Source organism: Musa acuminata, chromosome BXJ1-7, assembly GCF_036884655.1.
Source record: "Musa acuminata AAA Group cultivar baxijiao chromosome BXJ1-7, Cavendish_Baxijiao_AAA, whole genome shotgun sequence".
Lineage (NCBI taxonomy): Eukaryota > Viridiplantae > Streptophyta > Magnoliopsida > Zingiberales > Musaceae > Musa > Musa acuminata.
Window position 1 is genome coordinate 36,310,473 of NC_088333.1, and position 20,274 is coordinate 36,330,746.

The following is a 20,274-nucleotide window of genomic DNA, read 5'->3' on the forward strand; positions in this document are numbered from 1 at the left end:
GGTGCTAAACATATAACATTAAAATTTTAGCATCGAGGTGCTAAACATATAATATTAAAATTTTAGCATCGAAGTGTTAGTTATATAATCATATAATACTGAAGTGTCAATCATGTAACACCAAGGTATCGACCATGTGACAACTATGGTATCAATTATATAATCATCTTCTTGTCAAATAAAAAAAAAAAAAAAAGATAAATCAGTACATCATGTGTTAGTTACATCATCTTCTTATCAAATAAAAATAAATAAAAAAGGCAAAATAGAAAAAGAGGACCAATCAGTACATCAGCATCAGATTGACCAAAACAAATAAAAATATAAAGTTTCCGACCTGCCGGATTCGAACCAGCGACCTAAGGATATCTGAAACCACTACAGTCCTCCGCTCTACCATCTGAGATAAGGTCGGAGTGCTATCACTGAAGTGTCAATCATGTGATACCAAGGTATTGACCATGTGACAACTAAGGTATCAATTATATAATCATCTTCTTGTCAGATAAAAAAAAAAAAAAAAAGATAAATCAGTACATCATGTGTTAGTTACATCATCTTCTTATCAAATATAAATAAATAAAAAAGGCAAAAATAGAAAAATAGAAAAAGAGGACCAATCAGTACATCAGCATAAGATTGACCAAAACAAATAAAAACATAAATTTTCCGACCTACCGGATTCGAACCAGCGACCTAAGGATATATGAAACCACTACAGTCCTCCGCTCTACCATCTGAGCTAAGGTCGGAGTGATATCAATAAATTTTGTTAAATATTAAGGTGTTGAACAAATAACATTGAAATTTTAGAATTGAAGTGTTGACCATATAACAGTGAGATATTAATCATATAATACTGATGTATCAAGTAACAAATAAAAAAAAGATAAATCAGTACATCACGTGTTAGTTACATCATCTTCTTATCAAATATAAATAAATAAAAAAAGGTAAAATAGAAAAAGAGGACCAATCAGGACATCAGATTGACCAAAACAAATAAAAATATAAAGTTTCCGACCTGCCGGATTCGAACCAGCGACCTAAGGATAACTACAACGACTACAGTCCTCCGCTCTACCATCTGAGCTAAGGTCGGATCCGTATTAGTGAGTTATGTAATAAAATTTAGTAGGATAGTTATATTTGCATACTGCACACCGAGCCAACTCGGCAAGTAATTGACATTGAATTAAACTTACGATTTCAGTAAACAAATTGTTCGACTCGGGCAAGTGTTAATTTACAGTACAGTTGGAGTGTCAATTTTCAGTCCAAAAACTTGGTACAAAATTAATACCTTGATATGTCCATAAAAAATAATCACTCTTCAACATAGATAAGTGCAAGATTTCTGAAAAAATACAACTTAAGTTTATAACACTTCAAATATTTTGCACGTTGGTCTAGAAATATCTTTATAACTTGCATATTGTTCAGTGAGTTCAGCTGGACCTTAAGATCCAAAACCATAAATATCAAGTCCCTTCCCGTGGTATCAGTAGTAGTTATTCGTAGCACTGTAAGTAATCGTTGTAATATCATACCTTATCTATCCTGCAGTCCGCATAGCAGCATTTGTTATCTCCAGCTATAAGCTCAAGACGAACGGACGTCTGAGACTGTCAGGGAACAAAAAAGAAGCGTCAGAATAATGAATTGCGAAGACAGTGAGAACGAAGATTCACGTCAAAGCCTTGTCTGATACAGTTAACACCCATCACCGACGGTGACTTCGAACTGCATGTCATCTTTATACCACTCACTAGTGCATCGTCCTCACCTTTATCTGGAGGAAAATACGCTCCTCTTGTTTCCTATGGTCATACGTCGTTGTTGTCGTGGCCTCATTCCTCTCCGGGAGGACATGAGTCTCTTTAGCTGCTACATGCATGCCCCTTCCGGTAGTATCAGGAACACAATAGGCAATGTATAAGCGAAGAATAAAATCAGAAGCAATGGAAGCATATGCAAACTTAAAATGACCAAACTGAAATAGGGCACAACCAACAAGGGAGCACATCATAAGCTCCAACATCAAAATTAACTTAAAACACTTTATCTAGAAAAGAAGTATACCAAACACCTCAGTTATGATTATTCGTTTTCATCTTCTTACCATCTCTACCTGTCTTGATTTTAGTTATCTACTGTTGTTATAATCCAGTAATGTTGATTCATCACTAATATCCTAAAGAAAAGCCAACATGTCTTATTGTTTGAAACACCACAATGCCTTGCAAGCAAACAGAGAGAACCATGTCAAACAGATGTTTCTGAAAATAATTTGTATAACAGTTTTGTGTTGCATGGAGGATTCTGACAAGCTCTCTGCCGAAATCAATTTTGGTGCTAGCATAAACCCAATACAAGAGTTAAAGGAGGATCTTAAAGAATAAAGGTAACAGTTGAAAAACCAAATCACAAATTCACTTGACAACATTGCCCTCGTGTTTTAGCAGCCAAGAGCAAATGCGGCGATATGTTATTTCCTTACATAAAGGGTCTCTTTTCTACCAAATGGTTTCAAATAACCAAGGAACACAAAGAGCACAATATTTCCTTATCAATTAAATTTACATTTAAAATGACCATTTGTATATTTCTTCTTCTGTGAAAAGAAGTGCCTCCGGATAATTTGTGTTGAACCACATGCTAAGCAAGTAGTTGGAGCTATAACATCTAATAGCATCTTCCAAAAAGCATGTAAAAGCTAGGTGGCTGAGTTTTAATAGCCATCAGAAAAAAAATATGTAAATGTACTAGTCTAGTCTGATTAGGTGAGAAAAAGATGAAATGCAGCAACTCAGGGAAGAAATCTATATGACAGGAAATCCAGAACAAAAATTGACTTGGGCATTCCATCTTGATATAACATTGACAAGACGACTTATTTTCCATAGTATAACTCTCCATCATGCAAGTGTTAGAATTCTAACTTCAATGTATAACCAACTCAAATGTCATACACCCAACAGGAAACCTTGGAGGTAAAATGACAGCTTAAAGAAATCTGACCACATCAGATTAGAAATATGCATCTCATCAAGGTGGAAATTAAGAAACAAAGAACAGGGAAAATACTAACAGGAGAATTATTCATTACTCATCTATATTCTGAAACCAGTACAAAGTAAAGATCTGTTTATACTTTGAGCAGACCCACAGGGTATGAAAAACAGATACATGTTCTTTATTATAAAGCTAGCTCCCAATCCCCAACACTTGATTGAGACATGTAAAATTATAACAAGCACCATATAATCTATCAGTAAAGGTAATAATGCACAACAGAAATAACTGCATACCTATTAATATATTGTCCAAGTCAAGGAAAACCTTTTTGTTAATGAAAGTAAGACTGGCATATATATCACATCAGAATGTGACAGATAATCCACAAGGCTCCTTGTCTAAACTAAAGCTCATAGTATCAAGATTAGCCAAGGGATTTGAGAGAGACGAACCTAAAGGTGTCAAATAGATGGAAAAGGAATCGTATTATACGTAATAGGAAAAGAAAATCTTTAAGCTCATATTTTTAATTTTTGTGGTTTATTTTTTATTTTAGAAATTCTTAGCACGCCACTTCATTGAAAAACTAAATTATTCTTATACTTCAATTATTACACTGTAACATGCTCATCTTATAACCACCATTATATGCCTCTTAATTTGAGTGCTCTTAGAACATGGGGCATCTCAAGAAAAACCTAACTTTTAATAAATGTCTCATTTTTCTGTGATATGTGAAAATATGATTCATTATTGCAGCTAGAACAGAAAGCTCCTTCCTGCCCATATATTTGCAAACTTACATTCTCTTCCCACATACTTCTCTCCTCTCTGTTCGTCTCTCAACTTTCTCACCTTATACTCTACTGTATTGCACTAGACAATATTATACACTGTAATAGAATAGAATAGTACAATATGGTGAATTGTACACTCTAAAGTATAGTCTACATTTTATTAATATTATATTCTACACTAAATTCATTTTTTTTTCATACTATAATAAGACTATGATGCTCATATTGGCATATTATTCCACCATACTCACATCGATGAATGACAGATTCTAGTATGGGTTTTCTCCAACTCAACCAAAAATTGTCTGCACTCTGTTAGTCTAGGCTAAATTAGATTCTTCTATATCATTGACTACCGTTGATGAATGACAGATTCTGGTATGGGTTGTCTCCAACTTGACCCAAAATCATCTGTGCCCAGCGATCCTAGGGTAAATCAGATTATTCTATCTAATCAGTTACTGAATAAGAGAAAAAAAAACAGAAAGCAGCTATCATTGGTTGCATCATTCCTCTAACAAGAAGAGAACAACATAAGAAGGGCAAGAGAGATGATTGAAGGGGAAGAGGAAGATAAATGGTGCCCTGCTCTCGGAGCCAATTGGAAGGACCTTTTAATCAATATACAGAATATATAGATCATTTCAATTTCTGTCCATCACTGCTAAGTGACAAATAGAGAAATAATTCATGGGATTTAACATCATGCCCTCTGGTAACCTACCCCCTTGAAGCAGATCCCATGGTGTGAAGGAAACAGAAGCATAAGAGGAGACGATAAATACAAGATAATAAAGTACCAAGGAGAAAAGATATGATAAAAAGAAAGAAAATAGTTTTAATATAGTAATAACTATTTTTACAATTAGTTTTATTTTATTTTAAAATACATAATGTACTTTCAAAGTTAAATTTTAAAAGTATATAAAAAGTTGTTCTGACCCATTTTAGATCAAATCCCCATTCCTGTATATCAAATGCTGGACCATAGCTAGTACAACAACCATGCAGAACAATTAGTTCCCTATCACATTCAATACACCACACCCAAATTTGAGCAACAAAGACATATGATACAATATAAAAGAGTTTAATATAAAATAATATGGTCTATGCATATAGCACATAGTAGGCACAGGAACGTGCAGGCAGGCCAAGGAAACTGAACATTTGAGTCAAACTTATGTATTTAATTCAAATGATATGACTCAGCTCTTATAGATAACAGTTTAAATTAGGATGCTTGAATTAATAATTGTCTTAATCAGAACTTAATCAAATACTTGAGATTAATTAAAGCCTTTCATCTTTTCCAATGCCATAAGCTGCGATACCCTGACAGCCAATTGACTTTTCGTGCTGCCTCTTTCCCATGACTCTAAAATTCTGACAGCTAATTCAACTTTTATACATCACTAGCATCTAGAAACACCACAGATGAAGCACCAGAAATATTCAATTTTCAATTCCATCTTGAATCCCATGATCTTGCTCTAGCCACATCAACTTCTCACCATCAGATATTGTCATGACTCTAGTTGCCAAATGTAGCTATGTCAACTGTGATGTCAGTCCCACTTGTGAACTTGGAAACAGAGACATTTCAATCAAACTTCAAGAAATGGAACCTAAACAGTTTCGTTTCAGTGTTCTTCAATGCCCATTTTCTAACTCTGGAGTAACAGCATGTGAATGAAAATAAACTGCACGCTATTGATGCTTATCAAATTAAAATAATCTTCACAGCATAAATCATTAATCCAGAATAAATTGCAATTCTATTGTGCAATGCAATATTCAAATGCTAAAAGACATTAATACAGAGGTCATAGCTAAGAGAAAACAATTATTTAGCAGAAAGCATTGGTATGAAGTCAAACAAGGATTATAATAAAATCAACAGTGCAAGAGATCTACCTTAAACCATAATGATGTAGGGATTAGGGAAAGCATGCCGAGCATCCACGAAGCAATCATTTATCAATGTACATGGTCAAAGACTGAAGGAGGATATGTTGAATTGACAATGATCAAACACCAGCAACTAACAGAAAACAAAGCTGTAAGTTTGATCAAATGTTAAATCAAACATTCACTAGAGATCTATTTAACTAATTCAGAATTCACATGCTTAAAAGAACCAAGTGACTCCTGAGGTAGAAACCTTTAGTGACACTACAGAAATTTTACTCCATAAGCAGGTACCTAAGTACAACATGTCCAAAATGCAGTATATATCATAGCATGGTGAAGCATAAAATTAAACAGCAGTAACTTAGTCTGCAGATCACATCTCAGAGAAGATGTGATTACTCATCAAGCTCCAACCAAAACAAGCTACCATAATCCTCAAATCCAAACTGACAATCCATAATAAAAAGATAGAATCCAGACTAAGTTCCAAGAAGAGGACAACATCAAAATAGAAGTATAAGGTCCAAAATACATACATCCATAATCAGAGAGAAAAATAAATAGAAATAGTCACCATATTCAAACAACTGCTGAATTGGAAGCCTTTCGCGATATCCAGCACCAATAGACACTAAAACCCATGTAAATTGGTCATCAAGCTCCAATCAAAACAAGCTACCGTAGCCCACAAATCTGAGCTGACAGTCCATAATAGAAAGATAAATTTTGAACAGCATTGACTGTTACACAGAACATGGGGACTAAATTCCAAGGAGTGGAGAAACATCAACATAAAAGATAAGGTCCAAAATCCATACATCCATAATCAATGAGAAAACTAAATAAAACTAGTCGCAGGACTCAAGCAACCATTGCATTGGAAGCCTTTCTCAATATCCAGAGCTGATAGACATTGAAAACCCAGGTGATCTCTAAATGACATGAATAACCACGGTCTCAGTATGAAACTAGAACAGAGGGAACACCAATCAGCGAGACAATCCAACAACAAGAAACAAAAATTAACAGAATAGATTAGTGCTTTAGACCAAAAATTTCTGAAATATTGGTCTATTGCATATATTATATACCTAAAGTGGTCCATATCCACCCATTGGTCCAGTTGGTGGCCTCGAGATTGGACCTTGCCCTGTTGGAACTCCTTGATAAGAACTGGCACCTCCACCTCCTTGTTGAGCAACTGACTGAGCTCCCTGGAAACCTGGAGGGCCCTGCAACCCTGGTGAACCTTGAAAACCTGTAGGTGCATGATACCCTGGAGGTCCTTGATATGCAGCATTTCCCATTCCGTAGGTTGGCACCTGTGCTACCTGAGGACCGGTTGGAGCAGTTACAGCTTGCTGACTCCCTGCTGCACCAAATGCAGCTGCAAAAGCAGGGTTCAAAGAAGTAATCATGGCCGGCGTGATCCCAAAAGCTGCAGGATTTTGCCCAGCTGCTGCCAGTAGAGCCAGCACCGCAGCATTTTGTTGCATCCCCTGACCAAAGGCTTGTGTACCGCCCATGCCAAGGAGACCCTGTCCTAACATCGCAGCTTGTTGTGCTAACCCCATATCTGGGGTCCCTGCATAACCAGACCCATTGAGAGCCCCTGTGCTGGAAGCCACATTTGGCGGAGCAGCAGGAGTTTGAATGGGCGCCGCCTTACTCTTGTTATCAGTGGCTCGCTGACAGTAGAGCAGGTGACCCTCAAAATTCTTGTTTGGCTCCTCGAGGGCCCTTAGAGCGCCCTCCACGGTCTTGTAGACAAAGAGGGCGTACCCTTTTGGCTTCCCCGTGTGACGATCAAAGCCAATGGGCCCCTCCTCAATCTCGCCGTACTGGGAAAAGAAGGCAAGGAGGCGGCCACCGTCAACGTCAGAATGAACGTTCCCCACGTATATCTTCCTCGAGACGTTGTCCTGATGAGAGGCGGGGCCAGGGCTAGGGTTAGGGTTTTGGTGGTGGTGCGGACCCGGGTTGTGGTGGTGGACGGAGGGGGCGGAGGGGCCGGAGGAGGCCAGTTGGCAGGAGGTCATGCGATTCTCGATGACCTTCTGGGGGCAGTGGAGGGCACGTCGGGCAGAGCTGCGGTGGCGGAAGAGGACGAAGCCGTAGCCCTTGGATCGGCCGCTTGCCTTGTCGACGATGACGCGGCAGTCGTCAATGTCGCCGTAGCTGGCGAAAGCGGCACGGAGGCCCTCCGCGGTAGTGTCCCAGCCGAGGCCGTGGACGAAGAGCTTGCGGTGGGAGGGGTCGAGATCGGCGACGCGGCGGATCTCCGCGAGGGTGGCAGGGTCGGAGGCGGCAGCGGTGCGGAGGAGGCCGACGAGCTGGTCCCTCGACAGCGGCTCCAGGAGCGTCCCCACGTCATCATCGTCGTCCTCGCCACCGTCGTCGTCGTCAGAGGCCGGGGCCGGAGTGTAGACGACGGGCTGGTGGTGGGCCTGGGAGAGAGGATCGGCGGCGTGGTTTAGGGCGCCGGATAGAAGCTCATCCTCTTGGTCGACCTTCCTCTTCTTGGTAGCCATGGATGCCGACGGCACGGTTGCTCTGGGTTTGGTTCGCTTTTTAGGGTTTTAGAATCCCTCTCTCTTGTGGGTCATTTGCCTCCTCTTTGGGCCTTCTTGGGGACGGAGGCCCTTTGTTGGAGTCTTATAGGGTCCCGTGCAAGAGCACACAATTAATTTCCGTTTGACAATTTTATTTTATTTTTGTTTCTGAAAACTTGAAAAAATGGGAATCAATTGCAGAAAAAAATGTTTTGGAAATTTGCTTTTATTTTTTCTTTATCTGAAGTATTTCAACGTTCCTGAAACTTTTAGAAGCAATTCCAGTGAACTTTTCACTAGTTATATGACCGAGATGTAATTTTAACATGGCTTATGTTTTAATATTTTCAAAAATTAGAAATACAAAATGATTTGTGCACTCTATATTTGTTTTTTCTATTTATAAAAAGTTTGTTTAGTGTTCATCTTTTATAATTTTTGCATTCTAAAATTAGGAAGCTTTTGGATTAAGGCAAACTCAAATATAGTTGAGTTCCCACCACTATATACTTTATGAAAACAATTAACAAATATCAAAATTACCAACATGCTTTTTTTTCTCAATAAATATTTTTTTTTTACTTTTGGAGTTAAAGAAAACATAAGACATGAATATTAATAAATAATAAGATTTATCGTATCGTAACGTATCATTTGATATGTACAAGAGATCGATATAGGTGATACATCAATATACATCATATATCATGTGTTCATACTCGGTATATATCATATCAATAATTAATCAATACATCAGTAAAAATCGGTAAAAAGAATCATGCTAAATATATAATTTAAAAAAAAACCTAATAATAATAAATATTATTATTATTATTATTATTTATTTTGAACAACAAATAAAGACATGCAAAATAATCTTTGTGTACTTGGAAATTATTTCATGCCTTGGGGTTAGAACCTTTACATTGCTTGAGATTTTCTTACAAAGAAAATTTGCATCAAAATTTGTAAAATTGAAAAGTTTGTTTTTGAGATAAGTTATCATTATATATAATCCAGAAGATAAACATTATTTTATAAAGAAGAATGCTTATTTAGAAATGCACTAATGATATTGATCAAGAATCTATTATCAGCAAACAGGTGATTGCCACATCACTCTCAATCCGGATGAAAATTAAAAATAAGACATAAGTTTCCTTCTCATCCATTACAATAAGAAAAGACTATTACAAACTTTCTTTTCATCTTTTATGACAAAAAAAGATAATTACAAACTTCGTCTTTCCCTTTATGACAAGAAAAATAATCGTAAACTTCTTTCTCTTATTTTATTTTGTGACACATTATAAACTTCCTTCCTCTCTTTCACTGTATAAAAATACATCATAAACAGAAAAATAAAATAGGACTCTCTCCTTTCTCAAACTTCTCGAGCTTATATTTAAGAACATCATATTATTAACTTGAGTATCGGATGGATTGGACTAAAAGACCTCTCCCAACTCTGGTATTCATGCAGGTGCCATCTTAGGAGCACAATACTTTCATCACGGGAGCTCGATACCTCCACTTTAGAGCCACCTCAAATCCACCTTAGAGCCACCTCGAAGCCATTTTAGTCAATCATATGCATATAGGTCTGAATTATGTCAAGCTGACCAAGACGTCAATAACATTTTTTTCTAATAATTTGATGCTAGAAGAATGGCTCGATGTTGTAGAAACATCTATCTACCAAATCTCTCAACAAATACTCTAGTGAGGAGGCTTCACCTCCAACCACAATACTTTTATTCAGGAGGGCAATTGCCATAATTCCCATATAAGGATATATCCACCTTAACACAAACACCGATGAGACACTAGAATTTGTTTATCGACCTAGGTCCCTTACCCCCAAAGGATAAACTCGAGCCGCTTGCTCGTTCCCACCAAAGTGTTCTTGCTAGTCATAGATGCTTTGCAATCTAATCACTGATGACAGGTATGACATGATACATATTTTTTTACTTATTAAATTATTTGATATTTTATCACTTTATATTGCTTGTTGCATATATATATATATATATATATATATATATATATATATATATATATATATATATATATATATATATATATATATATATATGTTGTAATGTTAATGGATTTATATAATGGGAATTGGATCGTAATGATATCATGATAATGAGATCAATTCACCTTTAAACACAAACCATAAATAATCCTAGTCATAAGTTACTCGAAAGAGATATTGAGATAACCGAATAAATTGATATGTTATATACCAGTCCATATGATGAAGGTAACTGGTCTCATAGCTATTCATGTGGGGACACAGGGCTACAGTGTATGTGCTCATTGAAGAATGAGTTCACTAATTGATCCGCTCATAAAATATCAGATGGTTAATAATACCTCATTATCAGTCAACGATTCCGTTGTCGTAGTGGTATACTTGGTCCTTAGACTTGAGACACCAATGATATCCTATATGAGTACTCCACTCTTTAATATTAGATTTATAGGTTTGGAAGTTCTAGATCTAGTACAACCGGTCATCGAGAGTGGTAGTCAACCTTACGAGAGCTATTGAGTATCGATAGAGGATCATCTGCTCTCGGTGTCATGAGAGAAATATCCTATATGTTCTTCCTCAAACGAATCCCTAGCTAGAGTTATTCAGATTGAGAGAGAGAAAGAATTCTCTAGGGGAATCCGATTAGAGCGAGACTCAAGTAGAAACCGTATGGGTTTGACAACACCATGTTTGGTATACGGTCTCTAGTATATTAGATGAATGAGGGACTATAGGTACATAGTAACTGAGGACATATTGGACCAAAGGATTGGATTTTCTTATATCGTTTCAGGGTTACGACATAGTGGCATAATACGTCCGTAATCGATGAGTCGAGTGAGTTATTATGAAGATAATAATTCAGTGAGCCAGAAGGAGTTATAATAAGTATGACTCATAGCTAGCTCGATATTGGGCCTAGAGAGTCATACACATATGGTAGGCATTGCGATAAGTAGAGGTTCAGATATGAGATATCCGTTGGAGCCCCTATCTTATTGGATATCCAATAAGCCCTTGAATTATTTGATCCTATGAATAAGATCAAATAAGAGTTAATGAGAGATTATTAGATAGAGATCCACTAATTTAAGAGGCTTGGGTAGTTGGATGAAGATTCAGTACCCAATAGAGTATGATCCATTATAGTTAAGTTGATAAGGGGTCTCTATAAATAGGAGAGAACCAAAGGCCCATAGGCTAGAGACTACTTAGTTGTCACCTCCTATTCTTCTCTCCCCTTCTTCTCATATAATAGGTGCGGAGATTTGTACAACAATTTGAGGAGCGTCGTCACAACCCTGCTATGTGGATCACCGCTAGAGAGGAGGACACTTGACCTCCTTCATCCTCTCCTATAGATCTATAGTGGTTCAGGGATATACGATCTCCCTAGGTAAAACACAACTATCTCACACGTGAATTTAAGTTTCGCGAGTTTTTACACACCAATCTACGCACGATGACAAATGCCTTTTTGAAAAATTTGGGATTTTTGTTTTCTATTCTTTCGCTGCGTATGTGATGCTACATTTAGATTTTTCTATAGTGGTATCAGAGCCAAGTTGTTTGTGCAAAAGATTGGTTTTGAACGTGTATGTTTTGTTTTAGAAAAGCTTTTGACATCAAAATCGTTGATGAAAAAGATGAGAAAGGGCAGCAACTATTGCTACTCCCGTAGGTTGGCCAAAGGCTGCTTGCAACCTTAGCTGAGAGCTCTAAGGGAGGTCTCGCCCATTTGCAACAGGCCACCTACATGTAGGGGCCGCAAGCGGCCGGGAGGTGACAATGGTCTGCTCATAGGCAAGGCTACTTGCATGTGGGCACTACGCTCGCCTGCAAGGGTGGCGCGTGCGGGCGCTGGGCCCTTGGGCGAGCCCCCTTACAGGCGGTGCTCGCTTGCAGAGGTGGCACCCGCCGCCCAAGGGCGAGCCCTTGCGGGGGCGCTTGCGTGTGCTGCGCCCATGGGGGGTTCGCTTGTTGGGGCGGTGTCGGCTCATTGCGCGCGTCGCTTTGGGCACTATCGTTGAAGGGGCGGCGCTTGCCCACGGGCAAAGGGGACGCTTGCTTGCTGGGATGGCGTCATAGGCATACCGCTCACGAGCGAGCTGCCCGTGGGCAAAGACGGTGTCCACACCTCCCCCACACACCCCCCCTCCTCGACATAGTGACCACCGCCGGTAGGGTGGTGACGTGTTAGGACTATAGCTTGGAGAGTCCTAATTGAGAGGGACATTCAAGTAAAACTGTTAGGACTCTAGCTAGGAGAGTCCTAATTGAGAGGGACATTCTGTTAGGACTCTAGCTATGAGAGTCCTAATTGAGAGGGGCATTCATGTAGGAGATTTTTTCTTAGAGAAGAATTAGGAGTTGTAAGGGAATAAGAGTCTTGAGTAGGAGTCCTATTATGAGTTGGTTAGAAGTAAGAGTCTTAAGTAGGAGTCCTATTAGGAGTTAGGGTTTAGAAGCCCTATAAATAGCCATGTATTCCTTCTCTTTTCATAAGCAATAGATGAATCTTTTCTGCAGCTTTTGAGCAGCAACTTGGAGGGAGGAACCCCTATAGAGTTCCAAGGAGGCTGATCCCCTAAAGAGATCAATCCCAAGTATAGAATTTGCAAGGGTTCTAACACCTGGTATTAGAGCAGCGTTCTTGGTATCTCGCTGCCCTTCCACTACCATCCATTAGCCCTCCACAACTGCCCAAAGCAATTCCCACAATTGCTTAAAAGATCGTCGCCGAATTCCTACATCATCTCCACCACCGCGGATCATCCTTTGATCTCCCCGTGAATTGCAACAGGTTCTGATTTCCTACCTTACTTCTGCTGCAATTTAGTTATCCTTATTCGAAAATCCAAAAAAAAAAACTGTTCCTATATTGCTGCATAAACCTTTCGTCACAAAGTTTTCATCTCTACGACGAAAGATACATTGCAGAATTCCAACCGCATAGTACCATCTGTTTGATCTTGCTACTATGTTTTTTCTATCCAAATTTCTATGAAATTTTTATGACATCTTTAACACTTCCTAACAGCAGATTTTCCTTTTGTTTTTTCAAAAAATTCTCAATATAAACCATTGATCTTTTACGTCAAATCTGCTATACTTGAAAATATGCACTGTAAAATTTCAGCCGTATAGCACTGTTTGTTTGATCTTGATACTACATTGTTTCTATCCAAATCTCTACGAAATTTTTATGATAGCTTTGACACTTTCTAACAGTGGATTTCCCTTTAGTTTCATAAAAAAATTCTTAATATAAACCACTGATCTTTTATGTCTAATCTGCTATACCTAAAAATTTGTGCTGCAGAATATTTCAGCCACATATTGTTCCCTTAACCCATCTATTTGCAATCTTTTTTGAATGAAATTTCTTATACACTTCATAGATCATCTTGGCTTCCATCTAAGATTGATCTATTAAGAAATTCATCTCTAAATACGATTTTATGTTGCTGCAAATTTTCATCGTAACCCGTTGAAATTTTTCGACAAGAATTCTGCAATCACAACTTGCACCAATTTCCTTGCTGTTATACCGCCAAAAGTTTCTTGTTTAAATTAGATATCCTTGCTGTTATATAAACTGTGATTTTGCTATCAATTCTCTCAAGTTTTTGGTAGAAATTGCGTCGAGAAACCGTTGTTTCTTCGACGACAATTCTACTCTTACAAGACAGCACATGCTTGCTGCAACTTCCACTGATTTCTATCAAACCTTTGCTACCATCTACCACAGATCCAAAACATTCATCCATAGCCCTAAAACTCCACTAAACCACACCCTCAAACTGCACCCAAAACAGCCACAAAACAATCCTAAACCGTAGCCTACATCCACCAATCCACCAACCCTTTCGACCATCACCTCTCTCAACCAATCCAGACCTTTAACCCTACAAGAAAAAAGAGATCTTAATATCACAGATTTGGTGGCATATACTATGACATCTGAGAAGGTAATCAATGCTAAATTCGAAGCCTTCGAGGAGCGAATGGAGGATAAGATTTGGACGCTCTTTACTGAACTCAGATTGGGCCGACCACTAAGCCCAAAAAAATCATATCACGGAGAGAGCTTTGCTCAATCGCACCAAGCCCGAAGATATGACTTCCAAGAGAGGGAAAGCTTTATGACCAACCCCAACTATCCATGCATGAGAGTGGACTTCCCTAGATGGGAAGAAGGAGACCCGATTGGTTAGATCTCGTGCGCGGAGCGATATTTTTGGTACCACAAAACCGCAGATGCATCTATGGTGAAAATTATAGCTATACATCTTGAAGGGGATGCTAAACAGTGGTTTGACTGGTTTGAACATACTTATGGAGTCTTTTCATGGCCACAATTCAAAGAAGGACTGCTGATCCGCTTCAGACCAACCGATTACAAGAATATTGACGGACAACTAGCAAAGATCCAGCAAACCTCCACCATTCAGGAGTACCAAACCAGGTTTGAAAGGTTATCTAATCAAACTCATGATTGGTCTCAAAAACAGCTATTGAGGACCTTCATTGAGGGCTTGAAGCCGGAGATCCGAGGAGAAGTTAAAGCACGACAACCGTACATGCTTATGGCAACCATCTTTTTCGCACGACATCAAGAGGAGCAATTGAACCATGAAGCTCGCAGGACTAGGGTCACTCCTCAACCAGCAATATTAAAGCCCTCAACCCCCCCTATTGTCGATCGAGTCCCTTCACCAAAGAGGTCGACAAGAGAAGAGCCACAACCGACCGACGTTACAGTACACACACTAGCTGGCTACTCAAACCCGCAAACGATGAAAGGGAGACTTCTTGTGATTGAACCAATAGAAGAAGAGGTCATTGAATATTTAGAAGAGAACCTTGAACATAAAGAAGATGTGGAAGAAGAGTCACAATCGACTGACGTTATAGTACACGCACTAGTCGGCTACTCAAACCCGCAAACGATGAAAGTTGGAGGCCTTCTCAAACAACAACCGATCACTGTTCTCATCGACCCGAGCAGTACTACTAACTTCCTAAATAGTAAACTTGCTGTTCGGATGCCATTACCTATCAAGAATCACTGCAGGTTTCATGTTAAGGCCACCGACGGATGGATTTTGAAGTATGATCATAGGCGCCCGCAAGTGAAACTGTTGCTGATCATGAGGCCTTACCAAGAGATAATTGCATATTTCTTCCTTCTCCCTCTTGATGATCATGAGGCCATACTCAGAATTAAATGGTTGACGACATTAGGTGATAATTCTTGGAATTTTATGCAACTAATTATGAAATTTTATAGTAAGGAGAAACATGTGATACTGAACGGGAAACGTGGGAGCGACGTAACAACGATTTGCACACAACAAATGGAGAAGGTTTTGCATAAAGCATGCAGCGGCTTTTTGGTATAACTTGAGCAGCAAATTAAAGGAGAGCCAATAGAATTTGAAGTTCTAAACCTATTTCCTTTGCTTACTAAATTTTCAGATATATTTGATAAGCCGCACAACCTACCTCTTAGTCGTCGGCATGATCATTATATAATGATTTTTTCAGTCAAATCTCCAGCAAATACTCAGCCATATCGGTATCCACATCTCCAGAATAATGTTATAGAAAGGATTTTAAAAGAGATGCTTGAAACAGGAGTTATTCGGCCAAGTTGCAACCTCTACTTTTCACCGGTGCTACTTGTACACAAGAAGGACGGAACATGGCGAATATGCGTTGATTACCGAGCTCTCAATGGCATAACCATCAAGAACAAATACCTTATTCCAATAGCAGATGAATTGCTAGATGAAAGGGAGCACAAATATTCACAAAGCTGGACCTTCGATCCGGGTATTATCAAATACGAGTGTATGAAGAAGTCATACCGAAAACCGCCTTTCGAACACACAACGACCACTACGAATTTTTACTTTCTTCAACAAAAGGTGAAATATCTTGAGCATATCATATCAAAGGAAGGTGTGACGGTGGACCCCTTCAAAATTAAAGCAATGCAAAATTGGCCTACCCCGAGGAACATAAAATTGCTACATGGCTTTTTGGGTTTAATAGGCTACTACCGTAAGTTCGTGAAAAACTATGGAAAGATCAGTGCACCACTTACTTCCTTACTAGAAAAAGATGTCTTCCAATGGTCGGACAGAGCCTCCACTGCCTTCGACAAACTTAAGGCAGCCATAACGACGACCCACTAATGAAGTGCTAATACAATGGGCGAACCTACCAATAGAAGATGCCACTTGGGAGAACTATGACGACTTGAAGATCAAATTCCTAAAATTCACGAATCATCAGCCTCAAGGATAAGGCTGATTTGAAGAGGGCGGGTCTGTTAGGACTCTAGCTTAGAGAGTCCTAATTGAGAGGGACATTCATGTAAAACTGTTAGGACTCTAGCTAGGAGAGTCCTAATTGAGAGGGACATTCTGTTAGGACTCTAGCTATGAGAGCCCTAATTGAGAGGGGCATTCATGTAGGAGGTTTTTTCTTAGAGAAGAATTAGGAGTTGTAAGGGAATAAGAGTCTTGAGTAGGAGTCCTATTAGGAGTTGGTTAGAAGTAAGAGTCTTAAGTAGGAGTCCTATTAGGAGTTAGGGTTTAGAAGCCCTAAAAATAGCCATATATTCCTTCTCTTTTCATAAGCAATAGATGAATCTTTTTTGCAGCCTTTGAGTAGCAACTTGGAGGGAGGAACCCCTATAGAGTTCCAAGGAGGCCGATCCCTTAAAGAGATCAATCCCAAGTTTAGAATTTGCAAGGGTTCTAACACGACGGTCGCAACATAGTAGAGGAGAAGGAGAAGGGTTTAGGGTTTTCTGGACAAAAGATAGTTTTGCCCCTTAGAATTTTAGAAATTTTAAGTTTTGTCCTTTCTATATTAGATTACCAAAATGCCCTTCATAATTCAGAAAATTCCCTACATGTCTCCAATTAAAAAAATATTAGTTTAATTAATTATTATTATTATTATCTATTAGTCCTATATTATGATATGTACATGTGATGTATGATGTGGATGAATGATTATGGATTATGTGATGTGTGTATATGTGATGTGATTATTATTATTGGGGCCTGCGAGCTTCCAATTTTATTCTCGTTTATTGTTGAGCCTACATGCCTATTATTAAGTTGTAATCATATAAAGAGATGTAATAGGAGCATAGAAGCGAAAGCGGGACCCATGAGACCGAGACGGACGATCATGACGCATAGAGATGCATTGAGATGTCGACGAAACCGACGAGGATAAAATGGACAATCACAAGGCATAGAGATGCACCACTACACACATAGATCTTGATACGAGTAATTAGAGCCTAATCACATTAGGCCCACTAGCTCGAGCCTGATCACATTAGGTTGTGGTCCATGATTATCTAATGTGATTGCTTGTACACATACTATATATATATATGTGTGTGTGTGTGTGTGACACGACATATTAGGAGACCAAATCAAAATCTCCTCTCTCAATAATTTTAAGTCGGTAAACGTGAGGCAATTAGATTAACTCACGTGGCCTTCTATCGTTATAAGTACGGATTGATTCCCAATGTAAGTTGAGTTGGTAGAATCCCTCGAGGTTCACCTATATCGTGAACTTAAGGACATGGTATGCTTAGTCGAGTCCCTCGAGACCATGGTGGTTTAAAGGCCGAACAGGATGGGAATCACAAAAAGTTGTTATCAGCAAAAGTTATCTACCTTTTGGACTTAGTATGATTTGTCGAGTCCCTCAGGGTTATACTAAGATATTGATTAGATCTCAATCCCCACTAGAAGTCCATCGGAGATTTTCATTTCACGTGTTGACGGTGTCGCATAACTCGCTAGAAAAATAGTGGGAGTAGAATAAGATATAAGTCCATATTTTGATTATTTATTTTTCTGTAAAATCTATATGTTATTTATTTTTGTTGCATCTTTATTTTCAGAAAATGTAACTTTCAAATCCCTTACGTGGCATACTTGATGTCAACTGCATCACTGGTCCAAATTATACAGATTGGCTCCACAACCTGAGAATTATTCTCACGATAGAGAAAATCATGTACGTCCTTGATATAGTGATGCCTACGCCCAAGGAAAGGGCAAGCAAAGGGCAAGCAATGATGAGATCGCTCGCTGCCTTCACTTTTGCTCAGTGTTACATGTTGAGCTCCATAACTCTTGAGTTATAGAGATAACATGAAAAGATGGATGTCATATCCATTATCCTACATGTCCACAAACTGTTTGAGGAATAAGGAAGGACTCAGCGATATAAGATATCTAAGAGCCTCTTCCGCATTAGGATGACTAAGGGGACACCGGTTCAGAACCATATCCTAAAGATGATTGAGTTCATAGAGAAACTTACATGTCTAGGAATGGTCTTAGATGATAACCTATATGTGGATATTGTGCTTTAGTCCCTATTAGATTCCTTTTCACAGTTCATAATGAATTTTAATATGAACAAGCTTGAGGTGACTCTCCTTGAGCTCCTCAATATGTTGAGGGAGGTAGAGAGCACTATCAAGAAAGAGAATCCAGTTCTCTATACCAGTGAGACCAGAAATAAAAGAAAGGTAGAAAAGTCCCATAAGAATGGCAAGGGCAAGGGCAAACCGAATAAAATAAATGTTACCAAGAAAGACCCGGTAAAGGATAAAGGCCAATGCTTCCACTACGGCAAAGATGAGCACTGGAAGAGGAACTGTAAAGAGTACCTTGAAGAGATGCCAAAATAGAAGCTCGGAGAAGCTTCAGGTACATTCATGATCAATCTCCATTTGTTAGACTCTTATGATAGCACATAGGTATTGAATACTAGTAGTGCTTATCATATTTGTAATTCGTTGCAGGTTCTAGCAAGACCTAGGAGATTGGCGAGAGATGAGATGAACCTTAAGATGGGCAATGGAGCAAAAGTTGCTGTAGTAACTATTGGCGAGGTCACCATACATCTACTTGGTAGAGCTATTATTGCATTGGATGCATGATATTTTGTTCATTTTATTATCAAAAAAATTATTTCCATTTCATGTTTGATAGTTAGTGGATATAAATTACTTTTTGAGAATAATGGTTGTTCAATATTATTAGATGATTGGATCATCACGAGAGGAATATTGCATAATAGTTTGTTCATGCTATACACTACTCCACATATCATGAATGTAAGTGTATCCAAGAGAAAATGAGATGAGGCGAATAGTACATACTTGTGACATTGTAGGCTACGTCATATCCATAAGGGAAGAATTCAAAAGTTACTAAAGGACGGATATCTAGATCCATTCGACTATGAGTCATATGCAACTTACGAGCCTTGCCTTCGTAGAAAACTAACTAACTCTTCATTTAGTGGAACTAGAGAGAGAGTCACTGAGCTGTTGGAACTCATACATAGTGATGTATGTGGACCCATGTCAACTCATGTCATAGGTGATTACTCCTACTTTATTACTTTTATTGATGATTTCTGGATATGCATACTTAATGAAATATAAGTCCGAGACCTTTAAAAAATTTAAAGAATATAATAATGAAGTGGAGAATTAGATTGAAAAAAGTACAAAGACACTTTGATCGGATCGAAGAGGTGAGTACTTGAGTACTGAGTTCACTCAGTTCCTTAAGGACCATGAGATTCTATCCCAATTGATACCTCCTTATACATGTCAACCCAATGATGTATCTAAATGAGGAATCGTATACTGTTAGACATGGTGTGATCCATGATGAGCTTTGCCAACCTGTTGGAAAATCTTGGGGTCGACATTACATACGTAGCGGAAGAATATTAAAAGCAAAATCCTCAATTTCTCAAAGATGTGTTCGTCACCGTGCAAAGATTGGTGCACAAAAATCGTGAAACTTAAAATTGCATATAGTAAAGATTGTGTTACCTAGGGAGATCGTATATCCCTGAATCCCTACAAATCTCTAGG

At 38.6% G+C, this 20,274-nt stretch overlaps 1 protein-coding gene and 3 non-coding genes across 4 annotated transcripts; all 4 read right to left on the reverse strand.

Annotated features, from left to right (window-relative positions):
• Positions 1-331: 331 nt before the first annotated feature.
• TRNAY-GUA (transfer RNA tyrosine (anticodon GUA)) lies at positions 332-415 on the reverse strand. Its single transcript is given in 2 exon segments — positions 332-367; positions 379-415. It is a non-coding gene; the product is annotated as a tRNA-Tyr (tRNA).
• Positions 416-668: 253 nt separating this feature from the next.
• Positions 669-752, reverse strand: TRNAY-GUA (transfer RNA tyrosine (anticodon GUA)). The gene is given in 2 exon segments: positions 669-704; positions 716-752. It is a non-coding gene; the product is annotated as a tRNA-Tyr (tRNA).
• Positions 753-1,018: 266 nt separating this feature from the next.
• On the reverse strand, positions 1,019-1,102 carry TRNAY-GUA (transfer RNA tyrosine (anticodon GUA)). The gene is given in 2 exon segments: positions 1,019-1,054; positions 1,066-1,102. It is a non-coding gene; the product is annotated as a tRNA-Tyr (tRNA).
• Positions 1,103-6,486: 5,384 nt separating this feature from the next.
• Positions 6,487-8,347, reverse strand: LOC135679179 (UBP1-associated protein 2B-like). Its single transcript, XM_065192654.1, has 2 exons — positions 6,821-8,347; positions 6,487-6,697 (listed from the first exon to the last, which is right to left on the reverse strand). The coding sequence occupies exon 1, from the start codon at positions 8,258-8,260 to the stop codon at positions 6,821-6,823; it is 1,440 nt and encodes a 479-aa protein (XP_065048726.1). The 5' UTR covers positions 8,261-8,347; the 3' UTR covers positions 6,487-6,697.
• Positions 8,348-20,274: the final 11,927 nt, after the last annotated feature.

Bases quoted from the DNA above. Each gene is read 5' to 3' on its own strand.
- LOC135679179 (XM_065192654.1), bottom strand. From the start codon at position 8,260: ATGGCTACCAAGAAGAGGAAGGTCGACCAAGAGGATGAGCTTCTATCC.